We start from the raw sequence: 13,023 nt of genomic DNA on the forward strand, positions 1-13,023 counted from the left end.
TATATACACAAAGTAATCAATAATTCATATCTTTTTAACTGAAACATAAAAAACGAGTCTAGCAAACAAAAGAGTCAGTACAGGTGAAGCACTCCTCATGGCACGCTAGTTATTTAAAAAATAGTGTTGGATTTATTTGACTCCCTGAAGAAAACATGTATAGTATGTATTCATTTGTTAATTACTCTTAGTTATTCTTTTACAAGTGCAGAAGTCATAGCAATGGAAAAAATGGGCATTTAAACAATTGTAAACATTTTCTTTAATTTAAAGCCTCAATTTAAACTAAAACCTACTGTGTTCCACATTTTTAAATTACTTTTACTGTACWGTTTTGGATGTGATTTTCAGTCATTTTTACTCCAATTTGCGCATGGGGCCAAAACATCCCTCATGTGGACCAAACTACAAAGGCGTAAACAATCTCAGCACTCTGAACTTTAGCCTGTGTATGGTTAAAATAAATGAATTTTGTTTTATTTACTAGTTTCGATTTGCCACCTGGAAAGACACGGCGATGATGGTGGTGGGCAGTTTATGTGCCCTGGTCCATGGAGCAGCTGCACCTCTCATGCTCCTGGTGTACAGCATGATGACCAACACGTTTGTGGCCTATGAGCTGGAGGTACAGGAGCTTAAAGACCCAAATAAGGAGTGCATAAACAACACAATCTACTGGATCAATGGCTCCATCTATGAAACTCCTGACAACAACACAGTTCACTGTGGGTAAGTATTTACAAATGATGAAATTAACATTGCATTGGGTAGACATTACCTGTTTGATTCTCTTTGCAGGGAGAATATTGAAGCCCAGATGACAATGTTTGCATATTACTACATCGGTATTGGATTAGGTGTTTTGGTTGTCAGTTATTTTCAGGTAAATATCCTAAATGCTAATGTCTAATGTTTGCAACACATGATGAAAACAAAATGCCCTTGTGTTATGGTTTAGATTGTCTTCTGGGTGACATCAGCTGCAGGACAAACTCAAAAAATCCGTAAGACCTATTTTAGGAAAGTTATGCAGATGGAGATCGGATGGTTCGACTGCAACTCTGTRGGTGAACTGAACACAAGGATTTCTGAGTACGTTCACTGCCCTTCAGGTTAAACTGCTGCCAGAGTTGGAAAAATGCATTCCTTGAATTTATTTGTTCCCTCCTTAGTGATATCAACAAGATCAACAATGCTATTGCTGATCAGGTGTCGATTTTCATTGAGAGGCTCTCTACCTTTGTGTTTGGCTTCATGGTTGGCTTTATCGGTGGCTGGAAGCTGACGTTAGTGGTCATAGCAGTAAGCCCGCTGATTGGGATAGCTGCTGGACTGATGGCCATGGTAAGAAAATACATTATTTTCAACAGTACAATCATTTTCAGTGTTTTTAAGTATAGTTGTTTGGTCCTGAAGGCTGTGGCCAGACTGACAGGACAAGAACTGAAGGCCTATGCCAAGGCAGGAGCCGTGGCTGATGAAGTCCTGTCAGCCATCAGAACAGTCGCTGCTTTCGGCGGAGAAGAAAAGGAAGTTGAAAGGTGCTTTGTTATACATACTTTATTGATGACGCAATTATTATTTGAAATTACACTAACATGTGGAGCATCTGACAGGTATGACAGAAACCTCGTCGAAGCTCAGAACTGGGGAGTGAAGAAAGGCTCAGTCATAGGAGTGTTTCAAGGATACCTGTGGTGCATCATCTTCCTGTGCTACGCTTTGGCTTTTTGGTACGGATCAAAACTCGTCATTGACACAAAGGAACTGACTCCTGGAGGCCTTATTCAGGTGAAATGAAATATAAACTTTAGTTTTTATTGTCATGTTAATTTAATTGAACAAAAAAATCTGTATTAAGACTTTGCTTTGCACTGATTACAACACATTACTTAAAATCCTCGTTCTTAACATGAATTATTTCAAATAATATACAACACATTTGTTGGCTGCTGTGTTTGGTTTCAGGTTTTTTTCGGCGTACTCATGGCAGCCATGAACCTCGGTCAGGCTTCACCGTGCCTGGAGGCGTTTGCTTCTGGTCGAGCTGCTGCAAAGACTATCTTTGAAACAATCGACCGGGTACTCAATTATAACTGTAAAGGAAATCAAATTTAGATCTATTTAAAATGAATGGTCTTTTAAAAAATAAAGATCTCTCTTGTTACATTTGCAGGAACCAGAAATTAATTGTTTCTCAGAAGATGGCTACAAATTAGATAAAGTCAAGGGTGACATAGAGTTTCACAATGTCACCTTCTTCTACCCCTCTCGACCTGAAGTTAAGGTAACTCTCTTATCCTGACGTTTGTTTCACTCAAGTTCCAGTGTGTAAAATTCAGCTTTTTAAAAGACAGCCATCCATTCAGATTTTAGATAATCTGAGCATACAGATTAAAACTGGAGAAACCACCGCCTTTGTTGGACCAAGTGGATCTGGGAAAAGCACCACAATCCAACTCATCCAAAGATTTTATGACCCAAAGGAAGGAATGGTAACAATTTGACTTTACAAACAAAGCAAGAATGCATAAAGTGAAAAGTTTGAATGTTTAATTGAATGTAACTTCTATTCTCAGGTGACTTTAGACGGCCATGATATCCGTACTTTAAACATTCAGTGGCTCCGCTCTCTCATTGGTATTGTGGAGCAGGAGCCAGTCCTGTTCGCCACAACTATCGCTGAGAACATACGATACGGTCGGCCCGGAGTCAGCATGGAAGACATCATCCAGGCAGCAAAGGAGGCCAATGCTTTTAATTTTATTATGACTCTGCCACAGGTACTTCAACACACAGAGCACTGCAGAATCAGAAGCTGTGAGTTGGTGTGGACTTCCCATCATCTTCCCCCAGAAATTTGACACACTGGTTGGTGAAGGTGGAGGCCAGATGAGTGGAGGGCAGAAACAGAGGATTGCTATCGCCCGAGCTCTCATCCGAAACCCCAAAATCCTGCTGCTGGACATGGCCACATCCGCCTTGGACAATGAGAGTGAAGCTGTGGTCCAGGAAGCTCTGAACAACGTCAGTCCATGTCCAAACGTTACACACACAAAACGTTGCTTTCTGACTTGCTTTTCTGACATGATGATTGATCTGCAGGTACGAGCTGGCAGGACAACAATCTCAGTAGCCCATCGCCTTTCCACTGTCAGAAATGCAGACGTCATCGTTGGCTTTGATCACGGACAGGCTGTGGAGAGAGGAAAACACAAAGAGCTGCTAGAGAAACAAGGAGTCTACTTCACGCTTGTCACCTTGCAGAACCAAGGGTCATCCACCAAAGCTAAAGGTAAAAGAGAAACGCAAGTGATCAATATTTTTACTGCTACTTATCAGTTAGGGTTAGTTACTATAATATGTTAGAAGCAAGCTAAAAGCGATGGTTTTGGTTTTGAAAAAAGTAAAAAAAATATTTCAACTTTAATATTATGAAACTGAATTGTTTTTCTTCCAGATGTAATCAATGAAACTGAAGACAATTTTGATGCCAAAGTGGAAAGTTTCAGGCGTGGAAGTTGCAGATCCAGCTTAAGGTACAGAGATGTCCTCAACCAGGCTAAATGCAAGAACAAATGAAGGTATTGTTGTGACATTTTCTACCTTCTTCCTGCAGGAGCTCTATTCGACTACGATCTCACAGCAAACTGTCAAATGATTTGGTCCCAGACGCATTGTCAGGCAGCCTCGGGATCCATTCAGATGTGCAGATCATCCCAGAAGATGTACTGAGGATCTGCCTCATGCTGTGTAATGTGCTAATTCTCATCTTAGACCCACTTGACACACATTTTGCTTTGACAGACACCAGAGGAGGACGCTGACGAAAAGGAAGAACCTGCTCCTGTCGCACGCATCCTGAAATACAACAAGCCTGAATGGCCCTACATGCTGCTGGGCTCCCTGGGAGCTGCAGTCAACGGCTCTGTAAACCCCATCTACGCAATCCTGTTCAGCCAGATTCTTGGGGTAAGGGCTTCTCCCTGACTTTACAGTACGCTCCGAATTACAAGTCAAGCCCGTTTCTTTAGTCAGTGTAAACAATTTGAAAAAAAGAATTTGGGTAATTGATTTCACAACTCTGTTTTTCCACAGACTTTTGCCATTCGCGACCTGGATGAGCAGCGGAGGCAGATCAACAGCATATGTGTCCTGTTCTGCATCGTCGCTGTGATTAGCTTCTTTTCACAGTTCCTGCAGGTTATTGTTTACTTTCATTTATTTGTGTTTTTTTTTACTGGATTTAAAATCTCGTAACACGAATCAATGAATGAAATAGCTTACATCTGCCAGTTCTCATAAGATAAATAAAAGTTGCCATAGGACCTTACAAAATTTAAACTTAGTAAATAAAATGGAATAATAATAATAATAATAAATAAATTCGTGAGTGCATGTGACATTTACTTTTTATGTAAGGCAGCATGTTTCTATCTGCCTAATACCTACAATCACTGACATTCTTATGCACACATGTTCACTGCCCCAGCCTTAGGTACACCTTTTGTTTTGGWTGAGTGAGTTGCAGAAAATTTCCATTGAGAAGAAAAGAATGAACTCCGGCACATTACGCAAGCTGCAGGAGGCTGCTTTTCATTCCACATGCTTCTGCTGTGGTTTTGCTTGTTGAAGGAACAATGGTTTATGGTTTTAATGGTGAACATGATACAGAAAAGATTAAATAAAATAAATAATAAATAAATAAATAAATAAAGCAAAATTTATTGAATTAAAAGAGAATAAAAGTATACTTTTGCATTTTGCATAGTTCCATAGGGAGTTTTATAAAATCTATAAAATCTGGTTTAGGACAGCGAAGTTTTGTAAGCACCAGGGAATAGGTATCTCAAGGACACCATGACATATGTGCACGGTGGGGAGTTAAACTTCTTTCTTTCCGATTCCAAGTCAGCTGTCCTGCACCACAGCCTTTCAGTTAATATGGTACAACTGAAAATTATGAGATCTATTGATCTGTTATTCCATACGGGCCTCCATTTTACGCCCAGACTCTGATCCCTCTGTGTGTAAGCCCTGCTCTGTGGTTTTTAATCAGTTTGAACCAGTGTCTCTGTCTCTGTTAGAGGATATGGTTGCCCAGATTAAGCCCTCTGGTTCTCCATGTGATGCTCTTCCACCACATTTTTTAAAAGAAGTTTTCCCTTGTTTTAGGCACTTAGTTCTTGCCCTTTTTAACAGTAGTTTGTTATCTGGTGTAGTTCCTGCTAATTTTAAACATGCTGTGGTGCACCCCCTGTTAAAGAAACCTGGTCTTGATCCCACTGTACTGGGGAATTATAGGCCCATCTCCAAGCTACCTTTACTGTCCAAAGTTTTGGAAAAAAATTGTTTACGTGCAGCTAAAATCCTTCCTAGACGAACATAATATCATGGATGTGTTTCAGTCAGGTTTCAAAACTCTTCATAGCACTGAAACAGCCCTGCTGAGAGTTTATAATGATGTTCTTTTGGCATGTGACTCTGGTGATCATGTTATTCTTGTTTTACTGGACTTAACCGCTGCATTTGATACAGTAGACCACAGCATTTTGTTGATGCGTCTACAGCACCAGGTAGGCATCAGTGGCACTGCCCTGGAGTGGTTAAGGTCCTATCTGGCAAACAGAACATTTTCAGTAAAAATTGCAGGATTTGAATCCTTTTCTGCTCCTCTGTCATGTGGGGTTCCCCAGGGCTCAATTTTAGGGCCTTTGCTTTTTTTCTCTGTACACCCTGCCTTTGGCTTCAATTTTTAGAAAACACRGCATCTCCTTCCATTGCTACGCTGATGACTGCCAAATCTATGTACCTCTAAGGCGAGTTGAGGCTTGGTCCATTAAATCTCTTTTAGCATGTCTCGATGATCTGGATGGCCCTAAATTTCTTGCATTTTAATGAAAAAAAAAAAAAGACCGAGATACTTGTTTTTGGACCTAGTGGAGCATGCCCGAGTCCTCCAGTGGATTTAGACCCCTTGGCTATGTATGTCAAGCCCACAGCTACAAATCTCGGTTTTAAGATGGACAGTGATTTTAAACTTGACAGTCAAATAAGGGCTACAGTTAAGTCTAGTTTTTATCACCTGAGAAAAATAGCAAAGATAAAATCTATTCTTTCAAGGCAACAGTTTGAAACAGTGGTCCATGCTTTTATTTCATCTCGACTGGATTACTGTAACTCACTTTATTTTGGAGTAAACCAGTCATCCCTCGCACRTCTGCAGCTGGTGCAAAATGCTACTGCCCATCTTTTAACAGGAACACGTAGAAGGGAGCACATCACCCCGGTCCTGGCTTCCCTCCACTGGCTGCCTGTCTGTTTTAGAGTCCATTTTAAAATCCTTCTGTTTGTTTTTAAGGCTTTAAACAACCTCGCCCCAACCTATTTAACAGAGCTTCTTCACCGTTACACCCCTCCTTGGTCACTCAGGTTTGCTGACCAGCTGCTCCTGGTCATTCCCAGTTCTAAACGGAAGCTCAGAGGAGATATGGCCTTCTCTGTTAGTGCCCCTAAACTAGGGCTGTGTATTGGCAAGAATTTGGCGATACGATACATATCATGACAGAGGGGTCACGATGCGATATATCCCGATATATTTCGATACTGTAAACCAGGTGATATATTGCGATATATTGCGATATTTTTGGTCCAAAAATTCTATTAAATAAAACCTCTTACTGGAAAAAATAAACGAAAAACCAAAATTCATTGTCTCAAAAAGTTCTAATATTGCATATACATACAGTACTTTTGATACATTTAGCTGTGTTCTGCTTTGTATGTGTTTTATTTTATTTGTTGCTAATGCTCTCTTACTCTCTGGCGCTCAAGAGGTAGAGGAGCCAAATGGCTGGCTCACTTATGCCAACTAGTGGTCAGAGGCTGAACTACAACATAAAATGAATGGCTAGCTGGAAAGTTGACATTTTAAACCTTAATAAAAAAATTGATACAGGGCTTTAGAATATCGATACAGTATCAGGAAATGAAATATCGCGATATTTCAGTGTATCGATATTTTCTTACACCCCTACCCTAAACTGTGGAACGCCTTGCCCTTGCATGTCCGACAGGCCCCTTCACTGTCCATTTTTAAGACTCGTTTAAAAATTTATTTTTTCTCACTGGCCTTCAACCCAACTGAGATTTGATTTTACTCAACTTTTGCTGTATTGGTGCTGATTTTACTTATTTAACTGTGTGATTTTATTGTGTTTTTGTATTCAGTTTTTATTTTATGTGTTCAGCACTTTGTTTCATCAGTGGCTGATGTTGTAGCGCTTTATAAATAAAGTTTGATTGATGATTGATTGATTGTTATTGAAAACAGTAAAATCCTTTCTTCACTTACAGATTTAGTGACCTTCATTCTTGCAGGGATATGCATTTGCTAAGTCTGGGGAGCTGCTAACCCGCCGCCTGAGGAAAGTGGGCTTCTACGCCATGCTGAAACAGGAGATTGGTTGGTTTGATGACCCCAGAAACAGTCCTGGAGCTTTGACCACCAGATTAGCCACAGATGCATCCATGGTCCAAGGCGTGAGTTACAGMTTTTTATGAATTTATTCATTATTATTAAAGTGTTTTATATGTAATTTCAATGCTTTTTTGTTTTGTTTTGTTTACTGAAATAATGTCTTTAGGCAACAGGTTCTCAGATTGGCATGATTGTGAACTCGTTGACCAGCATAGGAGCCTCATTCATCATCGCCTTCTACTTCAGCTGGAAGCTAACACTGGTGATTATGTGCTTCCTGCCCCTCATCGGGCTGTCGGGTGTGTTCCAAGCCAAAATGCTGACAGGTTTTGCAAACGAAGATAAAAAAGCAATGGAGGAGGCTGGTCGAGTAAGTTCACCTTCCATTGTGGTACAGTTCCAGAGCTTCACCACCCAAACACATCTGTGAATTTGTGATTGATCTCTCTCCCAGGTGTCTAGTGAAGCTCTTGCCAACATCAGGACCATTGCAGGACTGGCTAAAGAGAGTTCGTTTGTGGAATCATACGAGGAAAAACTTGAACTTCCATATAAATCAGCTAAAAAGAGAGCCAACATCTACGGGGTTTGTTTCGGTTTTGCTCAGTGTGTCATCTTCATGGCCTATGCTGCTTCTTTCCGATATGGAGGCTACCTGGTCAGAGCAGAAGGCTTACAATACATGCTGGTTTTTAGGTAAGTAATGCTCTTATTAAATCCATGTCTGATGGTCACCAAACCTTAACACCATTCGCCATTTCTCCAGAGTGATTTCAGCCATAGTGATCAGTGGGACAGCACTCGGCCGAGCCTCCTCTTTTACTCCAGATTATGCCAAAGCCAAAACGGCTGCTGCTCAATTATTCAAACTGTTGGACAGAGTTCCAAAAATCAGCATGAGCCCCTCAGACGGACAGAAATGGGTTGGTTGAATTTAATACACGTTTTTTTAAATGGTCAGAAACCTTTTTTGTGCTGTTCCTGAGCCTTGTCCATGTCTTTCAGRAGAACTTTAGAGGAGAAATAGAATTCCTCAATTGCAAGTTTACCTACCCAACACGACCGGACGTTCAAGTGTTGAATGGCCTGGTTGTTTCTGTGAAGCCTGGTCAGACTTTGGCTTTTGTTGGGAGCAGCGGCTGTGGGAAAAGCACCAGCGTCCAGTTACTGGAACGTTTCTACGATCCAGATGAGGGACAAGTGGTAWGTACAGCAATAAATGTCTCAGACGTTTAAAAACAAACAATAATAATTTTAAATGTGATTTTTTTTTTATTTTCAGCTGATCGATGGCAGCCCGTCTCATGCTGTCAGCGTGCCCTTCCTGAGATCTCAGATCGGTATAGTTTCACAGGAGCCCGTTTTGTTCGACTGCAGCATAGCTGAGAATATTCAGTATGGAGACAACACGCGTAAAATCAGCATGGAAGAGGTTGTGGAAGCTGCTAAGAAAGCCCACCTTCATGACTTTGTGATGACTCTGCCCGACGTGAGTGGAACCATTTCACATTAGTAATACAATCTCACATAAATAACTACCTAAAGCTTTCCTCAGCTGCTAAACGTGTGCCTTTTTTCCCCTTTGTTTCTGCTTTCAAACTGTTAGAAATATGAGACTCAGGTTGGTGCCCAGGGTTCCCAGATGTCACGAGGACAGAAACAACGGGTTGCCATCGCCAGGGCCGTAGTCAGGAACCCCAAGATCTTGTTATTAGACGAGGCTACCTCTGCCCTGGACACAGAAAGTGAACAGGTATGAGGGGTTTTGTTGGTTTCATTATAAGTCAGCGTGAATGTTTCTCATACACACGACCAAAGAACACCGTCACGACCGAGTTCTGTTTCCCTGCAGATTGTGCAGGCTGCCCTGGATGAGGCGAGAAAAGGACGAACCTGCATCGTCATCGCTCACCGACTGTCCACCATCCAATCTGCTGACATCATTGCGGTGATGTCGCAGGGCGTCGTCATTGAGCAAGGCACTCACGACCAACTCATGGCCAAGAGAGGCTCTTATTATAAACTGGTCACAACAGGAGCTCCGATCAGCTGAACATTTGATAACAACAGACACAATTTCCTTTATGGAAAACATTTCAAGTCAAATGTAAAAATGCAGTCATTTCAAGATTATTTTCAAACACTATTTGTTATGAAGTAATAAAATCATGCACAATATAAAAATAATAGGAAGTACAAAAATGAAGATGATCCTGATATTTTTCTGTAATTTAACTGTTTTCACAAATCAGGGTTAATATTTTACATGCCATTACTAATCATTTGGAGTTAAAGCTATTTATAGGCAATTTATTTATTTGTTTACAATTATTTGAAAGGAAAATAATGTTTCACACAAATCTGTTCTTATTTATTATTAGTATAATAAATTTTTTTTATTTAAATCTTAAATTGAATTAGTTTTGTTTCCATGTTTGTTTGATTTCATTTGTTATCTGCTTTAATAAGAACTTTTTGTATCCTTTGAGTTTGAGTTTTTAAGACCGCAGTTTATCAGTTTAATTATTCTGTTGTAAAAAAACAGAAAAATACGCATTACAACATTTATGAATACTGAACACACATTTGTTTTTGCATATAGCTCACCATCAGCAACGTATTCAGTTTTTAATTTTACATTTGTATTTATCRTTGATTTTTTTGCTGAATCTTATTAAACAGCAACACAATCTAAAGTTATTGAGGAGCAAGTTCATTATCACAGCTTTTATGTGAACATTGAATTTAGGAGTTTTGTATTATATTCCAGAGTATTAGTTTCCAAAATGAAACTGTACTTTATTACAGAAAACGAGGGTTTTCAATATACTGTATATAGATATATATATATATATACGTATACATATATATACGTATATATGTATATATATATATATATATATATATATATATACATATATATATATATATATATATAATTTCTGAACATTTATGACTGTGTTGTTATAATGCATTGACCTGCTCTTGTTGCACTCTTAGTGCTAAGTAATAATAAAGGACCCAGACTAATGGATGTCTCTTCAAGCCTGGTTTGACGAGAAGCCTACGCACTTTGAACAGTTACACCATTCAGTAACAGGCCGCAGGTACGTCTGATACTAAGCAACCAGAGCCTGTGAGAAAAGACTATGGAAATAGCTTCTGCTCAGGAGTTTAATTAATCTGCCTAATCCTGTTACATCAGAGACTCTGTTCTACCTCATTACCTTCTGGCTGATTAATATCTGAAATTTCCACTGAGAGGTTATGTAATCCACTCCAAGCAGGACATGCAAACATARTGTGAAGGATTCGATGATTTGTGGAAAAGTTGCAGAAAAGGTTTAGCTGTGATGCTGCCTATTCTGACATGATTTATTCATTTCAAAATTTCAAAATTTTACAAACTTACTGACAAATATTTTGATAATAGTTTGCATTTTGTATCCCCTACATATTCTATCACACATATGTCGTGTTAGCATAAAAATGAGAAAGCTTATCTTTTAAAGCGATTTGTAAATTCCTCATCATCATCATTATTCATTGTTGAAAATGAGCCATCTTTAGAACATCTTTTGCACTTGATTTCTCAAACTCTCCTTAAGCCAAAAATAAAAGGATAACGGGGAAAAATAAAAGCTTTATTCGGTACTTCTCTTGAACTTAATGCACTTTGCACAACTGTCCTAAGAACTACTTTAACATCAAATTGTTGGCATCAAGTAATATTTCAAATAATTTTAATATACATATAAAACCAAAAAAACAACAAAAAAAAAAACAAAGAGCAATAGACAGAATATTGAACTTGTATTTAAATAAATCAATTATAAACATTTATAATATTGAAACCAAGCAATGTAGAATGGCTTGTGTTGAGTCTTCAACAATCTAAGACAGCTTTCTTTCTTCGTCTCTGATCAGCAAATGGACACAGTAAGGAACCACAGAGGCCACACCAAATGGTATTGAAGCGCTTTTACAAAATGACAGTATGTACAACAAAGGCTCGTTGTGAGTGGGCATTTTAATCAAGTCATACAGCTGCAAAAATGTGAGAGTCGCAGCCATGCAGCAGAGTTTAAATGCAGTTTTGGAGCCATTCTTCCCTCTGCAGCTCTGAACGAACATCTCAGWGTTCACCGCCAGGCCCAGACCGAACAAGGCTCCCAGATTCCTCCATAGACCAGCAAAGGGTGTGGTGTCCAGGTGGATCCAGTCAGCGTTAGCGCACCACTTCTTGGCTTTGACAACTGACCACAACGGATCAAAGTCCAGGAGTTTTAGGAGCAGATAAAAGAAAACCGCAAAGGAGAGCAGAAAAACGCTGAGCTGGAGGTACAGTTTCATGCTTGCGTTATAGATGGATGGAATGTGATCAAACGCCTCCGCAACCAGCATTCCTATGAAACATTTAAACTTTAAAATATGCAACACAACAGAATTATTGCAAAATATGTGACAGCAAAGCGGAAAATACCAGTGATAAGGCCTGGTGGGGGGAATGTGTTGCAATATAAACCCGGAAGACGCAAACACTAATTTGAATCACCCAAAAAGTCATCCACAAAAAGGATTTCAAGAAGTGTAACCTGTAGGAAGACACTTTGTTTTTGGTCAAGTAATGACAAAATAATTTTTGCAAGATGCAACTTATAAACCTTCACCTTTGAGAGCTTTGGACACCAGAGGCGATGTTTAAAGTAGAGGTGATCATCACGTACCACACACGATGAGCCCATGGCATGACCAGACGGACTGCCTGCAAAAATAACCATTAAGAACAGGGTTCATCACTTTGTGCTATTTTCCAATTGCATTGGCTCAAATGTACTGCAGGCATACTTACCTGGTCCTGTTTCACATGTCATGTAAAACTGATCCAAATGTGGAACTGAGTCGTTTTGATACAAGTGAGTTTCCTGAACCCACCAATAAGGTCGCTRCCCAGAAAGAATCCTAAATAAGAAAACATCTGAGTAAAATCTATAAAAAGTTAAAAGAAAAAAATAATCAGTCATGTCTTACCATTTGAAAATAAGGTTAAACCAGTCCCCAATAACAGCCACCCATACCATTTTGGTGCCAACATCATGGCTGAGGTGGAACCAGAGAGGGAAGTAAACAGAGAAGATATTACGAGGGTCACCCACTGTTGACATGAAGCTGAGGAAGCTGTAGTATTCCCCGTAGTTGTTCTGCAGATGCTGTATGGTGAGCACACCGAACCTGTGGGTAAAATCCGTCCTGTGTGTGAAAGCACCTCCTCACAGCAGCACCACGATGCCCTCGCTMACCCAACACCTCCTTATATCGCCGCCTGACATCATGAATCATTTGTCAAAGCCATGGCAACAACTGTGGCTCGCTCCAACTCCTATGGAAGTATTATAATGTGTTCCCAAACTGTGAGAGGTCAGCATTTAGACTGTTTGCAACCATTAGATGTTTCACAGATGGTTGTTAAACATTAGCCACTGTAAACACATGAGAGAGAGAGAGAGAGAGAGAGAGAGAGAGAGAGAGAGAGAGAGAGAGAG

The 13,023-nt window shown here is 39.7% G+C and overlaps 2 protein-coding genes across 4 annotated transcripts in view; one reads left to right on the top strand and one right to left on the bottom strand.

The window, feature by feature from the left end:
• The window catches only part of abcb11a (ATP-binding cassette, sub-family B (MDR/TAP), member 11a), a 12,190-nt gene extending 2,010 nt beyond the window's left edge, over nt 1-10,180 (top strand). Inside the window, exons 4-27 of one of the 3 annotated variants that reach the window (XM_014001472.1) lie at nt 488-729; nt 799-883; nt 959-1,092; nt 1,173-1,344; nt 1,417-1,541; nt 1,617-1,791; nt 1,969-2,082; nt 2,177-2,287; nt 2,370-2,495; nt 2,580-2,783; nt 2,857-3,027; nt 3,106-3,295; nt 3,461-3,539; nt 3,620-3,728; nt 3,808-3,972; nt 4,099-4,203; nt 7,381-7,542; nt 7,647-7,850; nt 7,935-8,176; nt 8,247-8,403; nt 8,486-8,683; nt 8,763-8,969; nt 9,087-9,233; nt 9,333-10,180. In XM_014001472.1, the coding sequence (XP_013856926.1) occupies nt 488-729; nt 799-883; nt 959-1,092; nt 1,173-1,344; nt 1,417-1,541; nt 1,617-1,791; nt 1,969-2,082; nt 2,177-2,287; nt 2,370-2,495; nt 2,580-2,783; nt 2,857-3,027; nt 3,106-3,295; nt 3,461-3,539; nt 3,620-3,728; nt 3,808-3,972; nt 4,099-4,203; nt 7,381-7,542; nt 7,647-7,850; nt 7,935-8,176; nt 8,247-8,403; nt 8,486-8,683; nt 8,763-8,969; nt 9,087-9,233; nt 9,333-9,533 (3,825 nt within the window). In that variant the 3' untranslated portion in view covers nt 9,534-10,180. Of the gene's footprint in view, nt 1-487; nt 730-798; nt 884-958; nt 1,093-1,172; nt 1,345-1,416; nt 1,542-1,616; nt 1,794-1,968; nt 2,099-2,176; nt 2,288-2,369; nt 2,496-2,579; nt 2,784-2,856; nt 3,028-3,105; nt 3,296-3,460; nt 3,540-3,619; nt 3,729-3,807; nt 3,973-4,098; nt 4,204-7,380; nt 7,543-7,646; nt 7,851-7,934; nt 8,177-8,246; nt 8,404-8,485; nt 8,684-8,762; nt 8,970-9,086; nt 9,234-9,332 lie in introns of those variants that run through there. The other 2 variants (XM_014001473.1, XM_014001474.1) reach the window with 2 other exon arrangements.
• A 930-nt stretch (nt 10,181-11,110) lies between these two features.
• LOC106512505 (glucose-6-phosphatase 2) lies at nt 11,111-12,906 on the bottom strand. Its single transcript, XM_014001110.1, is given in 7 exon segments — nt 11,111-11,902; nt 11,964-12,075; nt 12,151-12,210; nt 12,212-12,245; nt 12,333-12,442; nt 12,512-12,746; nt 12,891-12,906. Coding segments are annotated over 7 exon segments (1,095 nt in total). The 3' UTR covers nt 11,111-11,374.
• Between the last annotated feature and the right edge of the window lie 117 nt (nt 12,907-13,023).

The sequence above is a fragment of the Austrofundulus limnaeus genome, unplaced genomic scaffold (assembly GCF_001266775.1).
Source record: "Austrofundulus limnaeus strain Quisiro unplaced genomic scaffold, Austrofundulus_limnaeus-1.0 Scaffold9, whole genome shotgun sequence".
Classification (NCBI taxonomy): domain Eukaryota; kingdom Metazoa; phylum Chordata; class Actinopteri; order Cyprinodontiformes; family Rivulidae; genus Austrofundulus; species Austrofundulus limnaeus.